General features: G+C 38.3%; 1 protein-coding gene across 4 annotated transcripts in view; it reads right to left on the minus strand.

Moving 5' to 3' along the window:
* PDE4DIP (phosphodiesterase 4D interacting protein) overlaps positions 1–7,001 on the minus strand; it is a 194,668-nt gene extending 187,667 nt beyond the window's left edge. For all 4 annotated transcript variants that reach the window (XM_072967889.1, XM_072967890.1, XM_072967888.1 and 1 more), the window contains exon 1: positions 6,769–7,001. In XM_072967889.1, the coding sequence (XP_072823990.1) occupies positions 6,769–7,001 (233 nt within the window). The remainder of the gene's footprint in view (positions 1–6,768) is intronic.
* Positions 7,002–20,637: the final 13,636 nt, after the last annotated feature.

Consider the following 20,637-nt stretch of genomic DNA (forward strand, 5'->3'; position numbering starts at 1 on the left):
GGCATCTGATCACATATCACCAGGTATACAGAGAAGCAGGAAAACACTACTCAAAATGAAGAGAAAAATCAATCACTAGAAACCAACTAGGAATTGACATGAGTTTTAGAATTAAGTCAATTTTTATAACATTCCATATATTCAGGAAGGTAGAATAAAGACTGATCAAGTTAAATAAAATATATGGAAGTTATTTTTTTAAAAAGACACAAGTCAAACTTCTAGGGATGAAAAAGACAATTATCTGAGATGAAAATTACACTGAATTACTCCCAAATGGGATTCTACTTTACACCCATTAGGGTGGCTATTATTATTTTTTAGAAGTTGAAAATAACAAGTGTTGCTGAAGATGTGGAGAAATCAGAACCATTGTGCACTAGTGGTGGGAATGAAAAATGGTGCAGAAAATAGTACGGAAGTTCCACATAGAATTATCATGTAATTCAGCAATTCCACTTCTGGGTAAATACTCAAAAAACTGAAAACAGAGGCTCAAACAGGTATTTGTACGCCAGTGTTTATAGCAGATTCACAATAGCCAAAAGGTGGAAACAACCCAAATGTCCACCAAAGAATGAATGGATAAACAGAATGTGATTATATATATAATGGTATATTATTTAGCTGTTAAAAAAGAACAGAATTCTGACACATACTACAACATGGTTGAAACTTAAAGACATTATGCTAATAATTTTCCTTAGAATTCTGTCACACATTTAAGGAAGAAATAATGCCAACTCTACACAAACTCTCCCCAAAAAAAACAAAGAGGAAGGAATACTTCCCAATACTTCATCTTATGAGGCAAACATTATCCTTACACCAAATCCAGACAAAGATATTACAAGCGAAAAACACAAACCAATATCCCCCTTGAACATAGATGCAAAAATTCTTAACAGAATTTTAGCAGCTCTAATCCAACAATATAGAGGGGATAATATATCATGCCTCAGTGGGATTTACTTCAGGAACTCAATGGTGATTTTAACATTCTTAAATCAATTAAAGTAATTTACCATATTAATAGAATAAAAAAGAAAAATTATATATGAATCTCATTAGACGTAAAATCAAACATCTATTCCTAATGAAAATGCTCAGAAAATTAGGAATGGAAGGGAACTTCCTTAACCTGATGAAAAGCACATATGAAAAACCTATTACTATACTTAATAGTAAAAGATCAGAAACAAGACAAAGATATTTGCTTTTACTATTTCAATTTAACTTTGTACGAGAGGTGCTTGCCAGTGCAATAAGGCTGAATAAATAAATGAAATAAAAGATATAGATAGAGATTGGAAAGAAGGAAGTAAAACTCTCTCTCTCTCTCCTTCTCTTTGTGTGGGTGACATAATTATCACATAAAAAATTCTGTGCAAGCTACAAAAAACTACTAGAACTAAACAGTGAATTTAGCAAAGCTACAGGACATAAGACCAATATACAAAAGTAAATATGAACTAGCAATGAACAATCAGAAATTAAAAATTTAAAGACATCATTTATAATAGAATTAAAAACATGAAGAATTTAAGGATAACTGTCTCATAAGATGTATAAAGTCTGTATACCAAAAACGTAAAACACTACTGAGAGAAATTAAAGAAGAATTAAATGAAGGTTTCTCAACCTCAGTCACTATTGATGTTTTGGTTTGGATCATCCTTCATTATCAGAACTGTGACATCCTATGTATTGTAGGATGTCAATCAGTATTCCTGACCTCTATCTGCTAGATGCCAGTATCACCTTTGCCATGAGTTTTGATCATCAGAAATGTGTCTAGATACTGTCAAATATCCTTTCTGAGATACAATTGCCTCTATTTGGGAACCACCGACCTAAATAAATGAAGAGATATACCATGTTTATGGGTCATAAGACTCAATATTGTTAAAATATCAATTCTCTCCAAATTAATATATAGACTCAATACAATCCCATTCAAATTCCCAGGAGGCTTTTTGTCTGTATTGACAAGTGGATTCTAAAATGTGTATGGTTATGCAAAGAACCTAGAATAGCCCAAACAATTTTGAATAAGAAGAACAAAACTGGAAGATTTGCACTACATTATTTCCAGACATAAAAACATAGTAATCAAGACAGTGTGGTATTGGTCTAAAGATAGATGAATAGATTAATGGAACAGAATAGGGAATTCAGACATAGACTCACATACATATGGACAAATGATTTCAATAAAAGTGCCAAGGTAATTAAATGGAGAAGGGATAAATTTATCAACAGTGATGGAACAACACTATATGGGGGAAAAATGAATCTTGATCAATACCTTGTACTATATACAGAAGTTATTTCAAAATGGACCATAGGTCTAAACATAAAACATGAAACTTCTAGAAGAAAACATAGGAGAATAGTTTTGTAACCTTAGGATAAGTAATGGTTTCTTAGATATAACATTAAAAGCAAAATCCTTAAAAGAGAAATTTGATAGTTCGGACTTAACTTTAGAAAAACTGAAAAAAAAAATTTTCAAAAAAAAACTTTTGAAAAGATAAGCTATAGATCGGGAGAAAATATTTACAAAGTACATATATAATAAAGACTTATATTTAAAATATATAAATAATTTCCAGATTTAACAATTAAAAAAATAAACAACTCCATAAAAGATGGGCAAAAAATTTCAAGACACTTCACCAAAAATATACGGATGATAATAAAGCCTATGAAAAGATGCTCAACATCAGTAGTCAAATGGGAAACGCAAATCAAAATCATAGTCCATTTCACATCCACTAGAATGGCTCTAATAATAATAAAAAAAAGACAGACTAACAAATGTTGGTAAGGATGTTCAGAAATGGGGACCTTCATACATCTCTATTGGGAGTGTCAAAGGTACAATCCCTTTGACAAAGAGTTTGGCAATTTCTTAAACAGTTAAACATATGCCAACTGTTTACCCAAGAGAAATGAAAGCATGTGTACACACAAAGACTTGTACATGAATGTTCATGGCAGCTTTATTTGTAGAAGCCGTAACTCTAGAAATGACTCAACAGTTGGTGAATCAATAAACAAACTGTGGCATAACCATACAGTGGAATACTACTCATCAGTGAAACAAAATGTACTATGGATACCTACAACAGCACGGATAAAGCTTAAAATAACCACGTTGGCTGAAAGGAGCCAGGCAAAAACAAAGAGTACATGCTGTATCATCCCATTCATATAAAATTCTAGAAAATGCAAACTATCATATAATGCCAAAAAGATCAGTGGTTGCTTGTGTGTTAGTGGGGCAGGAAGAGACAGAAGGGAGGGATTATAAAAGACCAGAAGGAAACTTTTTAGGATGACGGACATGTGATGATTTCAAAGATACATACATATAGTGAAACTTTCAAATAGTGTATTTCAAATTTGCCCAATTTACTGTATGTTAATTATATCTCAATGTAGCAGTAAAAATAAAATAACACAAAGAGAGATGGCCAAGGAGACATAATGGTTGAGTTTGATATTAGAAATTCATTGATCGTTCTTGTTTTTAAATGGAGGTACTGGGGATTGGATCCAGGATTTCTTGCATGCTAAACATGTGCTCTACCTCTGAGCTACACCCTCATCCCACAGAAATTTACTGATCCTTCTCTGAAATCATCCCCCACTCCACTCCACTCCCAACAGTTGCCTGCCAAGCTATCCACCTAGAATGTACAGTCTGCTAGGCTTCAAAAGTACACACTGAGGCACATTGCCATCAGATGGCAATTCACTTAACTCCTCTTTTTAAATAGTTGAATACTTGAAAGAGGATCATCTTTGAATTAAGTCCTCGTAGAAAAGTTCCATCACAGCATGGGTCTCACTTCAGTACAGCATTTTCCCAGGGCCGTACATTTGCTTATGTATCTCTGCTAAAATTTACTTCCCACCCAACTCTGGCTTTGTTATCTTGTTAGGCCAGAAAAAGTTCATCTTCTGTGTGTGTGAAGCCCTCTCTGATCCTCTGCCTCTTAGCACTATATCCAGTGGCCATTAACCATGTGGTTCATATTACCAACATGCAGGCGCTATATAACAAGGTCCCCCAACCTCACTTCCCCACCCCCATCATGAATTTTACCTAAGGAAAGTAAGCCTGCCACTTGGAATTTAAACTTCACAATGAAGACAAACTGGTTCAGAGAAGAGATATGCAGACATTTGAAACAGACATAAAGATTCTCAAGCCAAATAGACTATTACTTGAAAATATCAGCATGTCAGAGAGAAAAAGGTGTACAGAAGAAGAGACCTTGATCATTGATGATACTCATCATCCAGGGAAGAAAGAACCTTTTGTATCGTTTGATACTGTGTTTGAAGCCATTATCATTTAAAAAAAATTTAGAATTCACTGATTAATTCTCCTTGTTCTAAGTTCAAATTTCATTAACAACCTTTTGGTCATAGCTTGGCTTCCAAATGTGGCAAGTGTGCCAAGAGAACTCACTGAAATAAAAAAAGAGAGTCTAGTTCCCTAAGATGTTAGAATCCTCATTGTGAATTAATAATTGGCCATTCTGCATTTATATAGTAGTCTTGTGGATTTGTTTAATAATCAGGCTGAGAAACAGACTCAACAAGTTAAAGCATATTCTTCCAGGACAATACCACCTTGTATGACCTCTTGGAACACAGTGAGTCAGCTTGTGTTTATTTATATTTCATTTCCACAGTTCACATTTCTGTTATAGCACTTACTCCATACTATAGTTAGGTGAGTGTAGGTTAGAACTATAGATTCTCAACTACTTGAGGGTAGTTTTGCATCCAGTTTTGTACTGGCTTCCACCATCACTGCTCAATAAAAAACACTGAATTAAAATGAATCTGGATAATGTGCAGAACTGTCTTCTTCCATTTTTTTAGTTGATTGGGAGCTGAAAATTGGATACCACAGACACTTCTTCCCAAGCACAAGCCTCTAATATTCATAAACCTTTAATACTATAGCTAAGACAGGTATGTTTGAAAAAATATGTTGCACATTCCTGGAGAACTGATTTTTAAATGAGGGTCAGAGTAGCACCAACCTCAGTGAAGTTTGTGACACTCTTCATTTGGGTTTTCCTGAAATGTTTAAAAACATTTCAAGGCTCGTTATCACATCAACTAAGATGAATGCAGAGATTTGTTAGATGAATGACTATTAAGGAAATAATGAAAGCATGCCATCTATTTTAACAACAAAGCCACAGTTTATAGAGAACCTAATTCTAAACCTACAAATTTTTTGTTACTGAAAACAGAGAAATCACATCTCTAGGATGAGTTGTGGTTCATTTAAAATTTTGCAATGGTAATGCTTCTTTTGATGAAAAGGGTTCACCCTAGTGTATATAAAGTAGCTAAGAAGACCTTAAATTATAAATGTATATTCAGATTAATTTTTTTTTGTTTCAGGCTTTAAAAAATTTCCTAAGTAATGTGAAAAATATTCAACACACCATAGATACACATGATTTAAAAAAGTAATAATGTTTGGGCTAAAATTCCACTGTATAAAAAAATCAGAGAATGAATACTGCTTGCTTCATTCCTTCTTAAAAGCAGTACTTTATCATGGCTTTCTTAATAGAAATGTGATTCCTTTAAGCACTGTTAACTGATAGTCTGACTCAGTTTTCTCAAACAGTGGGCAGTGTGATGAATAAACACAATTAAGTGTCTGCGAATAAACTGTTTCCTAGTTCACAAATAAAACATAGTCCTGAACACAAAATACAGATTCCATTAATATTTAGTTCTGTAATTAACACTCGAAAGAGCCAAACTCTGATTTTAGGCATAGGAAACAGGCCTAGAAAAATAAAGAACTTTTTTCAGATCCCAGTTAGTTAATGGCAGCTTAGATACTGAAACCACTATTGCCTTATAGTTTGATTTATGAGTTCCAGCTTCCCAGAAAACAATAATCTAAAGACGCTGTGACAAGGAAATGTTTATTTCAAAAAACGTCAGCAGCACAATGTCTCTTCTTAAAAAAAAAATCGTGTGTATTGCAGATTTGCATCCTGCTGCTGCTACACGAAGAAAATCTGGGCCTAATTTATACGGTCTTCTCAACCAGAGCAACGTTAGAGACTGGGTTTAAGTGGAGCTCGTCCTGCGCGGCATCATCCAGCCAGCAGGCTGGGATCCAGCTCTGCAGGGGACGAGATGGTAGGAAGAACCATCACCAACCCCCACCCTGCTGTCAGTATCTAAGATTGGGGTGGGGGGTGGATAAGATAAGGCAGTGGGTACTCTCTCAACTGTGTAGCCACGCACATTTCCTGGTCCTTTATCTTTTAATCATCCCTAGAGCTTCATCGCTTGGCATGGCCTTCTGAATCATGTGTTCACCTCTCCTTTGACTCGACCCAGCCGGCATGGCCTTCAATCTTATCTCCACCACCAAACTGGTTGACTACACGTTAAGCAAAAACCTTGGGATAGAGACGGGCTTCCTAAGCTTTAGTCCGGTACATTCCAACGCCACACCTGTATTTCTAGGCAACTCCCCACCGTCTCTCCCTCTCCCGCCCCCGCCACACCAGCCCCCTTGCCCCCGTGCCCCCAGCCTTGCCCTGCAACCTTCCCCTAGCTGATGTCACCCTGCGCCGCTCCCTCCCAGGCGCCCAGGTCTCCAGCCCCTGAGTCTCAGCCGCCAAAGCGGTTCTTCTACCCAGCGCACTGGGCGCCGCCACTCCCGGCGCAGCCTGCATCCTTCCCCGGCTCCCGCGATGCTCTCACCTCATGCAGGGTGCGGCTGCCGCGGCTGCCTCTTCCTCCTCGGCGGCTGCTGCCCAGCTCCCGGCCGGCTCGGGGTGCCGTCGTCCCCGGCCGGGAGACGGCCGCGAGGACTGCGGGGTCCGCGCCGCGTCCCTGGACCAGTAAGGCGCGCGGTGCGCCCGGCGGGACGCGCGGTGGCAGCAGCCGCAGTCGCAGCGGCGACGGCAACAGGACCCGCTGTCAGTCCTCTTCATGGATTTCCCGGGCCTGGCCAGCCCAGTCCCGGTCACCGTCACTACTTGGTTTTCCTAAGGTCTTCCCGCACTGCCAGGGCGCATCCTCTGGGCGTGGATGTCCATCCACTCCAGTTGCCACTATTGTGGCGGAGACCTGGAAGGACCAGGCCTCCTCCGCGGCTGCCTCTGCCACCTGCTCCGCCCAGATTGCTTCTGTCCCTCTCCCACAAACACCCGCCGCTGCCTCTCCACCCTGTGCCATCTCCCCATTCTCTCTCCACCCACTACCTCAACCCGAAGATCTTTTCATCCCCAGACCTCATTCTTGCTTCTTCCTATTTGCTCCGTTGTTACCGTTCTCAATTTCCAATCTCAAAAGTTTCTCCACTTCTCAATCCCTCTCTCCATATTTTCCCAGTTTTTGTCCTCCACCCTCCAAATCACCCATCCTGTTATATCTTATATTAGTCCCTCCTCAGAATCATTACTTCTCCGAGTTGTTGTTTAGCCTCCCTTTCCCCTCTTTCCCTCTTTTCCCCTCTTTTAAAATCTTTTCCTTTCAATTTTCTCTTTAGTTATTGTAAAAACCTTTCTCCCAAACAACCTCAGTGTTCCTTTCAGATGAGAATTTCTGATCACCATTTTTCATGAAGAACTCATAGTAAAGTATATATATAGCTTGGTATCCACCATGGAGTCAAAGGGATGTTTTCATGGTTTAAAAAAGAAAAGTTCATAGGTCAAATAAATCCTCCACTAAATGTTTGTTCTGAAAACCCTTTTCTTATATTCCACACTGTCCTCTAAGAGTGGAAGCTAGTGTCTCTAGCAAAGGAGAATGCTGCTGCAGCACTGTTCATACAGAAGGTCCCCAGCTAACTGGTTCCACTAAAGATTTTTCGACTTCACCACAGTTTGAAAGCAGTACACATTCAGTAGAAATCAGATTTTGAATCTTGATCTTTTCTTGGGCTAACGATATGGGGTAATACTCTCTGGTACTGCGGGCAGGGGCAATGAGCCTCAGCTGCCAGTCAGGGACACTCATAACCATTCTACCCATACAACCATTCTGGTTTTCACTTCCACTATGGTATTCAATAAATTACATGAGATATTCAAGACTTTATTATAAATTAGACTTTGTGTAATGTGATTTTGCCCAACTGTAGGCTAACGTAACTGTTCTGAGCACGTTTAAGGTAGGCTAGGCTAAGCTGTGATGTTCGGTAGGTAAACTAAGCTGGTGGGTTAGGTATAGAAAATGCATTTTGACTTACGATACTTTCAACTTACAATGGGTTTATGGAGAGGTAACCACATTGTAATCTGCAAGGCCTGCAAGGGAGAAGGTTTATCTTTACCGTGGGCGCTACGGATCCCAAGGTTCATAGACAATAGTCACTGTTATTGATTGACTCAATGTGAATAAAGCTGAACTCTTTTTAACTCATTTTTCCTCCCAAATCTGCTGATGCTGTTTTATTAACCTCAACACTACCATCCACTAAACTGCCTACGCCCCCAAACCAGGAGTCATCAGAGACTTATCTCTCTCACTCATGCAACTCATCGAGCCTTTAATTCTACTTCTTTACTGTCTCTTTATCTTCAAGTGGTCTCTCCCACGATTCCAACTGCCTCCAGAAAATGACACTATCAGGTATCTCATCATTCCTTCTTTCAAACCTCCAAAGTTAGTCTATATCTTTCCCTCTCTATTTTTCCCCCCAATCTATCTTACCTAAGCAATTTACTCTACCACTCTCATCTCTACTAATAAATTTTTAATTATCTTTTGTTATCTTAATATTTTGTTGTCTTTGGCCTCCCTTTCTCCATTAGCTCCATGCCCAGCCTATAAACACCCTCAGGTCTCCTCATTCTTAAAACAAAGCCTTCCCCCTCTAACCACCACACATCTCTTACTTCCCGTCATAACCAATATGTTTAAATACATTGTATTCATTTGATGTCTGTACTTTCTGATTTACATACATTCTTTACCACCTAATTATCTGCAATCAGGCTTCTAATCCTATTACTTAGCTGAAGCTGCTCTTCTAGGAGACTCAAGACTTTGGCTTTGCCCTTGGACACATGGTAGATTTTATCCAATACACAAATTAAAAGGAATGGGGTTCCTACATTTTAAATGAATATGCTATCTTCATTAGTTGAGGCAGGTAAACAGTTCAGTGAAATTATCGCAAACTCAAAAGCTAAGGAGGGGAGGGCATACCTCAGTGGTAGGGTTCATGCTTAGTATGCACAAGATCTTGGGTTCAATCCCCAATACCTCCATTAAAAAGAAAATAAATACGCTTCATTCTCCACCCCTCTCAGAAAAAAAAAACATGAAAAACAAACAAAAAATAAGAAAAAAAATCAACCAACCAACCAAGTAGCAAAAAAAGCTAAGAAGCACTGAAACTTTCAGTTCCAGTCAAGATGGAGGAGCACATATCAGACTGACTCTTCCTCCTTGGGGGGAGGGTGTTGGGGGCTAGCATAGAATAGTATATGTAAATATTTATAAATATATAAGTATTATATATAAATATAGAAAAATATAAAAACAACCCTTTGACAGTCCTGATGAGTAACCACAGAAGACAGGACTTGAATCTATGATTCTTCAAAGGAGAGAAGCACACGAAGTGAGCTCCATATTCACCCTGGGATTTTTCTCCTGAGGGAATTTTCCATGTTAGGTGCTAGAGAATAAAGGCTGAGTAAAAGATGCAGTATTACTGAGCTGAAGGATTAAATGTCAAAGTTCAGAGCTGCCAAAGTGGCCAAGACTTGAAGGAGAACTCCCAGAATGGGAGCATGGCAGAGAAGTAGCTCAATAATCTAGGTACAAATTCCCCTCAAGATAGTGGTCAGCTCCTACACCCAGGATACACAAAGCAAGATGCCAAAACACATACCAGAGAACAGTTTGGAGACTGACAAGCTAAGTAGAGATTTCAGAATCCAACATAAGCTGGACTTCAAGCCTCTTCAAGGCAGAAAGATACCCAGAGCTTTCAGCTGAGACGCCCAAAAGGCCATACCCTTAGCGTAAGGGCAGTACAGTAATGAAACAGAATAGATCCAACAAGGCTTAAAACCCAGTCTTTACAGGATCAAAGTGACCCTCCGGTGTTCTTTCTGCCTATCAGAACAAAACTTAACTCTCTGGAGGCTAGATGACATTATTCAGAGCCTCCACAATTTTTTCATCTATAATATCTAGTATCCAATATAAAATTATGAGGCATGCTAAAAATGAAATCCAAATGACTAAACAAACACTAAGAGAAATGTTAATAGAAACAGATCTAGATATTAGAGTTGACAGGACTTAACCATCACTAATAGGTTTTAGAAAATACAGAAAAAGATGGGTAACAATAAAAAGATGGATAATTTACTTCAATATAGAATTGGAATTTATAAAAAAAATCAGATGGACATTCTAAATATAAAAGTTACAGTAACTGTGAGACAGGAGGGAAGGGGGCAGGGCACAACCATTCAAGAAATGACACAGCAATTAACACCAAATGGTGGAAGACTCAACTCCCAGCAGGCCTTGAGGCTTAAGATGGCAGGAGATTTGACTTCCAGTAGAACTTGAGCTTCATTTATGCTCATTGTAATGTATTAGCATAATAAATAACATGCCCACAGGCACCATGACAGTTCCAAGGCTAACCATGAAAGGTTAAAGAGTGGGTGGTGTCCCTTTTCCTGGGAATCCCAGCCCCTTCCCCAGGGTAGTTAGAATAGTTCTCCCACTTGTTGGCATGTGAAGTTACCAAGTCCATAAAAACTGGCAACACCATGCCTGATGGTCTCTCTCGCTCTCTTCTGAGACGTCTTCTGAGATGGCCCACACTTTGTCTATGGAGTGTGTATCTACTTTCACTTTAACCTGACTACCCAACTCCCCACCTCATGGATTGTCTCTCGCCTTCTATAACAGCCTGCACTCTATGTAGTATGTATCTCTCTAAATAAATGTACCTTTACTCATCTGTGGCTCCCTCTTGAATTCTTTCCTGGGCAAAGCCAAGGACCCACACTTGGCGGGGCATGTCCCAGGGATTCAACCAAGACCTGGACCTGGCTCTCCTCTCACCCCACATTCATTTTTTCTGCATCATTTGGAAATAAGAACCCACAGGGTGTGTTTAACAGCAGTCTGCGTGCAGCAGAGGTCAGGATTATTAGTGAAGTGGAAAATAGGTCAATAGAAGATTTCAAAATGAAAGGCAGGAAAAAAAGAAAAAACAAGAGCAGCGCATAAAAGACACATGGAATACAGTCAAAAAGTATAATATATGTGTAATTGCAGTTCCCTGAAAAAGAGGAGAGAGAGAAAGGGCTAGAAGCAATGTTTAAGGAGATAAAGACCAATAATTTTCTAAAACTGATAGATGACATTTACTTCTCTGATCCCAGAAATTCAGCAAACGCCATGTGGAATAAAAGACCAATATTCCTCAGAAATATTAGAAGCAGTTTCTAAAATTCAGAAATTTACTAAATTCTCCAGTAAAAACACAGGGGCAAATCTTGACCAGGAAGTAGTTTTCATAGACCTAATAAATTCTGTAGCATTTATGCAGTGGCAGGAGTCACTGTGCAAGGGCTGAAAGTGAACACACACAAGAGACTACAAAAATTATGTCACTAAACAGAACCTATCTTCAAATTAGCCCTTGAGTGCCACAGAAAAGGGGGTCAAAGGGGAAACGGAAGTTAATAAGCTTTGATTATGCTGGTGTAGAATCAAAGCCAATAGCTCATTAAACTGATGAAATAAAATTCATATTTTATGGCACAACAAGAAAAATTTAAACATAAAAATTTTCTTTGCCCATTTGGGCCTCAACCCTCCCCATTAATGTGTGCTGTGCATTTGCTTTAACCAGACCTCCTTAGGAGATAACCTTCCCTCTTAATCTTGTAAGGGGCCGGGATGACCCTGACCCACTCCTCTCTGTGGGTGTGTAGATCTGATTGTGTAAACTGTCAATAATATGTCACATGATGTATAACCATTTGTCTCAAAAACTTATTTAACTGTGCTTTGACCTCTAGTGGGTGGAACAGTCCTCAGAGCTTTCTGAAAGACTATCTCTCGAGTTACAATCCTCAGGCTGGCTTGGGTTAAAATTTTCCATTTCTTTCTTAGATAGACTCTTGATTAATTTTTTTCATCTATAAAATCTGAAACTGAGACTGTCAACCTGTAAATTTCTAAATTTTGTGACAATGCAAGAAGATCACAAGTGTCCTTCTCTGAAAGAGGACATAATTTACATAGGTGAGTTCCACCTCTACCTGCCACACATTAAACACAGTATCATAATTAACTTCTTCATGGGAAACATTTCTCTCAGTGAGACTATGTTTACAAGTCATAGTTTCAGATAACAGGCATAAAATGATTAGTAAGCCAGAAAAACTAAAACTGAAAAGGTTTTCTCTTCTTTCTCTACTCTTGACACTGAGTTTCTGCTACGATGTTTGGAAACAGCTATGTGGTTCTGAAATGTCCTAACCAAATACTACACTGTGTTCTGATAACACCACTTGCTTAAGTAGCTTTATGGTCTTGGGGTTGATGTTTTTATTTTAATGTTTTAGCTTAATTAAATTAATACTAATTTAATATTTTAAACATTTTAATAATTTAGTATTAAGTGTCTTATTACATTTTGGATTGCTTAAAAATAAGAGACATGAGAAATTTTGACTGAATCAATCCAAATTTAAGCTACTAAAGAAATTTTCCAATGAAAACAGCTCAGGCTATAGCTGATGAAGGAATCCTGATTCCACCCAGGCACCTGTTTAAAAACACTGCTGGCTGAGACTGAGTAGGATAGATAATAGAGGAATAATCATTTTTGCATTTCAATTTTTGTAAATTTTAAGGATTCTGGATTTTCTATGGGGTTTAATTTACAAGGAAGAGGAGAGCTAATCTCCCAACTTTATTTCTATCCTGGAAATTTGATAATGAAAAAGGTTAATATACAAATTTGAAATATCTTCTGATATAATTTGTGTCTTTCTCCTGACATTTTATTTCATTACATAATTTTTAGTGTATTAGATTAGACAACATAACAGGTTAATAGTTTAACCTAGGAAATGGAACAGGAAATAGTAGGGACTATATTTTTTGGTGTTACAGTAGGGCTATGGAATTAATGAATGTACTAGCTTGACCTATTTCAGAGCTTCCTTAGCATTAAAAAAGTTAGCTATCCTCCTGTGGGTTTTGGAGTGGGGCCACATGAAGGTGCAGGAGAACTTATCCTGAGACTGCTATCTCCTCCCCAAGGAATAAAGCAAATCTCTGGTTTGACTTAATGGCAAAGCCCAAAGGGCTAAGAGAGCAAAAACCTAGATAATGCTAGGAAGAAGTTCTTTTGCCACTGCTCATCTTTCCATGATGGAGAAACTTCCATTCAGGCTCACTTAACAGTAATACTCCTTGTTCTTTCTCATCCCTTTCACTCATCATTCCTCCAGGAAGGAATGATTTATCTGAATTATAATTTTTTTTAATTTGGGTTTTTTTAAAGTTTTAATAACAATGAATTCATTGTAGTTTTTTGCTTGCTTTAGTAACAATAAATTTATTTTAAAACAAGACTACAATATTTGATATCAAGTACATTTTAAAAAAACCCAAAACAAGAAAGATTGTTATTTTAAAAGCCTATATGATTACACCCATTGGGATGGCTACTATCCAAAACAAACAACCCAGAAAATAACAAGTGTTGGCAAAGATGTGGTGAAATTGGAACACTTGTGTACTGCTAGTGGGAATGCAAAATGGTGCAGCCACAAAGGAAAACTATATGGTGGCTCCTCAAAAAGTTCAAAATAAAATGAGTATATCCAGCAATCCCACTTCTAGGTATACAATACCCAAAAGAACTGAAAGCAGGGTCTCAAGGAAATATTTTGCACCCATGTTCATAGCAGTATTATCCACAGTAGCCAAAAAGTGGAAGCAACCCAAGTGTCCATCCATAGGTAAATGGAGAAACAAAATGTAATAAATCAATATTACGCCCACCCACACTGAGGAGAACAATCACCTTTACTCAGTTCACCAATTCAAATGCTAATCTCTTTCAGAAACACCCTCACAGACACACCCAGAAATAATGTTTAAACAGATCTCTGGGCATCCTGTGGCCTGAATAGAAAGCTTGACTAGAAGAAAAAGACAGAGGAAGGTTGAATCCTCTCTCTCTGCCTAACTGCTTGAGCTGAACCTTACACAATCAGTGCTCTGGTTCTCAGGCCTTCAGACCCTGACTGGAATAAACCACTGGCTTCCCTGTATCTCCAGCTTGCAGATGGACATTCTAATAGGGATGTTGTAGTATCTCATCTTTGTTATATTTTGCAGTTACTAATGACATGATGTTGAGCATCTTTTCCTATGCATATCTGCCGTCTGTGTATCTTCCTTGGTGTGGTGTCTGTCCAGATCTTTTGCCTATTTTTAATCTTTTAAAAAAAATCATTGAGTTCTAAGTGTTCTTTGTGTATTTTGGATAGCAGTTCTTTATCAGATACGTACTTTGCAAATACTTTCTCTCAGTTTGTAGTTTGTCTTCTCATTCTCTTGATAGTGCCTTTCACAGAGCAGAAGTTTTTAATAAAATGCATTTCAATCTATCAATTCTTTCTTTCATGGCTCATATCTATGTGTATGTAAAAAATCATCACCAAAGTCAAGGTAATCTAGATTTTCTCTTATATTCTCTTATCTTCTAGGAGTTTCACAATTTTGCATTTACATTTATGTTTATGATCCATTTTGAGTTAATTTTTCTGAAAATTCTATATCTAGATTATTTTGCATGTGGGTGTCCAGTTGTTTCAGCACCTTTTGTTGGAAAGACTATCCTTTCTCCATTGATTTGTTTTTGCTCCTTTGCAAAAATTCAGCTGACTATATTTTGTAGGCCTATTTTTAGGCTATCCTGTTCCATTGATCTGTTCATCTACCAATGTCACACTGTCTTGATGACTCAGGTAACGTCAGTTCTCTGACTTTGTTCTTCCAGTTGGGTATTCTGGGTCTTTTGCCTCTGCATATACACTTTAGAATCAATTTGTCAATATCCACAAAATAATTTGCTGATATGTTGATTGAGATTGTATTGAATTTGTAGACCAAGTTGGGAAGAAATGGCAACTTGACAATTGACTCTTCCTATCCATGAACATGAAATATCTCTCCATTTACTTAGTTCTTCTTTGATTTCACAGTTTTTTTTCAGTATATTCCCAGAATTGTGCAACCATCACTGCTATCTAATTTCAGAACCTTTTTATCACTCCCACAAAAAACCCCTTAGCCATTATCACTCATCATTTCCATCCCCATCATCTGCTCTCCCTCCTCTCAGCCCCTGGCAACCATTGATCTACTTTCTGTCTTTATAGATTTGCTTATCCTGGACATTTCATATACATGGAATCATACAATACATAGTCTTTTGTGTTTATTTTTTTTACTTAGCAGACATTTTTGAGGTTCCTTTACTTTGAGCCATGTCACAGTAATCCATTCACTTTCATTGATGAAAATACACTGTAGGGAAATATCACATTCTGTTTAATCAGTTGATAAACATTTGGAATTTCTGCATTTTTGGCCATTATGAACAATGCTGCCATGAAGATTCATGTACACACTTTTGAGTAGACATATGTTTTTAACTCTTTTTGGTGGATACCTAGGAGTGGAATTTCTGGCCACATGGTAACTCTACGTTTAACTTTTTGAGAAACTGCCAAACTGTTTTAAAAAGTGAGCTACATGATTTTACATTATACACACAGACACAGACACAAACACACACACACACAAAATGCCTGTGGTGCAATTTGTGGTAAATGGAAACTGTATCCCGTTTAATCTGGATAAATACAAACTACCTTCTTGACTTTTTTAGTTCATTCTTCAAAAAAAGTGGTTTAGAAATTATACAAATTTTATAAAAGTTCTGACAGCACTTAAATATCATCCATCATACACATCTGCTTCCCAGAGTGTTGAACCACTTTAGAGATTCAACTGAGGCTTCTGTGCTATTGGTATTTTCAGGTTTTCTCAGCAGCATTTCCCATCTGTTTTCATATGGCGTATTGAAAAAAATCAAGTAGCAACATACAACTTGCTAAAAACCCAAACTCAGTTGTAGTAATTTCAGCTGCAATTTTGCCATTTGTGGCAACAAAAATGATGGATATCAACAAAAATATACATTCTATCCCTGAAGTAATATAAAAATCTAATAATTTTACTTTTGGAGCAAAAACCTTCTCATAAACTGGGGTATATACAACACACAGTCAGAATGAGGAGACTAGTAAGAAAGGCATTGTATCAGACAAAATTTTAAAAAGTCAAATCCTCCACAAACTAGTATATTGTGATACAACTTCTTCCCAGCTAAAAGCTGGCAGAAAGAGAACAGATGGAAGTCTGTGATCTCCAGCCAGCAAACTGGAGGAAACAAAGGTGCTAAGATCCCTTCTGTTCCATCTCCCCACCCCTTAGGGCCTAGGTCCTCCTTTGTGTAGGGCTGTATCCAGTAATAGGTGAGTATTTTTGAGAAGATGCTGGCCTCAGTACAGTTACATTTCAGTTTGTCTCTGCAAGGTGGTGAGGAGCCTGCCTACCTGCCTCTTGGGGGAAGGCCTGCCGTTTCCCAGCTTGATGGATAATTCTGCCTAATTTTGGGGTAAAATGTTCGTAAGACTTTTGGATCATCATGGATCTAAATCCATGTGCCCCACTTAGTTTGATCAGTAGTAAAAGTATTACTGTTATTTCTCTGTTTGGCTTCTATGTCTATTTTCCAATTTGTTATCAAGTTATAAGAGGAAGAAAGGATTGTTGTCTTGATCCTCTAAAGCTCCAACTCAAAGCTGCTGTTTTAATAGTCTCAAGAAGCAACGGGTTACATAAATATCATCTACCTAAAGTCTCTGAGGTAAGCCTCCTTAAAGAAATGGCACATAGAACTCTGGGTCTGATTCAGATTTCCAGAACAAGAGGATCATACTCCCTAACAAAGTAGGAAGAAAAAGGTCCCATATCAGACGGTGATGGAGTGAGAGGATGGGCTAAGACGCTGGGAAGATGACTGCAAGAGACTGATCAACAAAAATTGTGTCTTTGGAAAGTAGAAAATTCACAAGAAAGAACGAGCAATAAGTTAGGCTGTGCCCCATTTTGTCACATTTAATATCACACTGGATTCGGTTTTTTGGCAGGTAGAGCTGAATAAATCAGGCCAATATATATATTTTTCTTTTAACAAGGAAGGATAACAAAGATTAGTAATAACAAAGATCCGACTCTTAAGATTATAAAGAAAGTTGTTCACTAATTTCTGAAACAGTGGTTTGGGCAGAAGAGAATAAAGAAGTAGGAGCTGAAGGGCTGTAAGAGGAGGAATCCAAACAACAGTGGAAGTTGCTGACACAGTGGCAGCTAAGACAGGAAATTGTCATGGCTGCTAGGAACAACTCAGTGAGCTTGGACTCCACAGAAAGGGAGTGGGGCTGCAGGTCTGAGGAAAGATTTGGGTAGACACTCAGGAGAAAACAAACACCCAAGGCTGTTATTATTCCAGACTGAGGGAAAGCAATGGGGGTGGTGGACTGGGTGATAATGGGAGAGAGACAGAACCAGGTAGAACATAACCTCTACCAGCAAACATCATGCTCCTTTTGTTCACCTTTGTATAATCCAGCTACTCCTGGGCAACTGAACAATAAATATTTGTTGACTAATTGGATGAATGAAGAGAATGAGGATGGATATGTCTTCACTTAGCACAGAACCAACTGTGAATTGTGCTGTATACAGTCAACAAAATATTGTCTCAATCCAAAAGCATGCCATTAATTCAATGATTTATTCAATAAACATTAACTGAGCATTTGCTAGGTTCCAGGTACAGGATACTAGGCTCTGGAGAATAAAAAATCACTACCGTTTCTTCTCTAAAAGGATTTGGAGGCTAATAGGGGAAGAAAGAAATCTGTTAAAATTTTGTTTTAAGTTCAATAAAATATTTTAGATGCTATCAAAACTACTGCAACTATCCTCACATCCCCACCATCCCAAACTCCAAGGGATGGACCAGCTGGGACTGGTCTCTGCCTGGCTTTCCTGACTAAGTAGGGAAACTGGACACACAGGATGAAAGGCAGTTTCATGAGATAGCTTGCAGAAGGCAGCGAGTAGTTTTGCTGAGACTCGATATCTGAAGCAGGGTATCTAAAGTTGTCATTATTTTAAACAGGGGCTTTGACATTACTTACAATGCGCACCTTGTTCGTTTTTCCTCCTTCCTCCCCCAAATCTTTACTTTCACTTTAACGTCTGGACCGCCTGTGTGGAAGACACAGGTAGTCTGTCACTGAAGAATGAACAAGACAAATTACTGCCTTCTTAGAGTTCGCACAGTGAGAAGTTTCAGTCAGGGAAGATAATTTAAAATAATCACCAGTACAGACGGCGTCTGTACGTCCTGCTGAGGTCCAACCACGTCAGGGCCTGCGTGGAGCAGCTAACTGGAGGCGCGGCCGCAGGACGGGCTCCAGGGCGGGAGGCGGGGATTCCCTGCAGAAAGCCAATGGCCACCTGGAAATCAGAGCTTTGGAGACTGACTGTCATGAAAACTGACCAATCAGAACCTAATCTGAGGGAACTGCTGCGGCAGAGCCCGGAGAGCTTGGACGCTGTTAGGTAGAGGTGCAGGCTGAAGAGAGGTTACTCAGGGAAGCTTCTCTTTACTACTCTGTAAGAAAAAGTCTCAGTTTTTAAATAACCGTTTCAGCCATACTAGTGCATATGGATGGATATCAGCCCAGATATAGTGGCTATTTTTTTTTTTTGTCTGCCAAGAGCATCACCTCCTGAGAAATGCGTTTTCCGTTTTTGCAATGATGTAATTCAAACAGGAACTGCTATTTACTTGCAGACCTCTTCTCGTAAGCGATTGTGTTTGGTCTGGGGGTTGATATAGGCCAGGGGTTACTAGGACTGCTTTTTATTCATCTTCATTACCTAGTTTAGTGTCTGGCATATAATTAGCACTCAGGAATTGTTTAAAAAATAAATGGACACAAGCCTAACTATTGCTTCCTTTGATCTCACTTGTAAAATCTCTGCAACCCCCTCTAACTCTGCTTTAATGGAAAGTCTCATTCTATTTTAGTAGCTTAATTTAAGTTGATTTAGATATGTGCTTTACTCGGTTTCTTTAAGTTTTGAAAAATTGCTGTTAGTTTTGATATTAAAATTTCTGTTTACCCCCCCCAGTACAATGCCTACAAGCTCCAAAATTCTTGAATTTGACCCGTTTCACAGAGGTGTTGTTAGGTTTCAGACAGACAAAGAATGTACATAAGCTTTATCTGTTCTAAAGTTCTGAACAAATATTTGTTGATACCCCTTTTTCATTCAATGTAAAAGAGTTGAGAGCCTTCCGTGTATTGATAACAGTGTTCACAATTATTAACTTGTCCTGTATTGCCCAAAGGACCAAAGGGCAGGAGCTCAGAGGCAACATCTTCATGTGAATGAGATGATGCTGGTCAAGTCAGAAGCAAAAGTCACTCAGAATTTAGGGTTCCAGAGGTCTAAGTGTTGGGCAGTTTCAGACAGAGACAACTCTGGCCTCCTTCTGATGGCTTCTCAGTGACCTAAGAAGACACTGTCTTCTTTTCAGTGTGTCTAAAGGGTGTCAGAAACATCTAGGAGGAAGAAAGTAAGGGATGTGAGTATGAATGTTGTTGTTTCAAGAAAGGGTTGCTCTAGGGTGACTCTGCATTTCCTTATTATTATTATCTTTTATCTGTGGGATCTAAAAAAAAAAGACAAGAAACAGACAAATGAACGTAAATACAGAACAGAGGTAGACTCAGACATAGAGTACAAACTTGTGGTTGCCAGGGAGGAGTTGGGTGGGAAGGGCCAGACTGGGAGTTTGAAATTTGTAGATACTGACAGGTATATATAGAATAGATAAACAAGATTATACTGTATAGCAAAGGGAAATATATACAAGATCTTGTGGTAGCTCACGGTGAAAGGGAATGCGACAATGAATATATGTATGTTCATGTATAACTGAAAAATTGTGCTCTACACTGGAAGTTGACACAGCACTGTAAACTGACTATAACTCAATAAAATAAAATTAAAAAAAAGAAAGGTTTGCTCCAGGGTGACTCTGTATATTATTATTATTATTATTATTATTATTATTATTGTTATTGTTATTGTTATTATTTGGTTGTAACCAACAGAAACTAAGCAAAATTAGGCATGGGGGTTATTATAAACAAACAATGGAGGCTCATAGAATCCATGGGTGGGAATGTTTACGGGCCTAGAACCAGGAATTGGAAAGAAGGTGGGATTCTTGCTCAAAATTTTCTTCTCTGTGCATTCTTCTCTCTCTGCTTCTCTGATCGACATAGTTGTACCCTTAGTTAAAATATTTGCATTTTTAATTTCCCATTACTGGAATTGTTCCAGCAGAGGCTGTATGACCATTTGAGGCTAAGGTAGAAGACATGTCCTTGTTGAGTGGGA

This window comes from Vicugna pacos, chromosome 9 (assembly GCF_048564905.1).
Source record: "Vicugna pacos chromosome 9, VicPac4, whole genome shotgun sequence".
In the NCBI taxonomy this organism is placed as follows: domain Eukaryota; kingdom Metazoa; phylum Chordata; class Mammalia; order Artiodactyla; family Camelidae; genus Vicugna; species Vicugna pacos.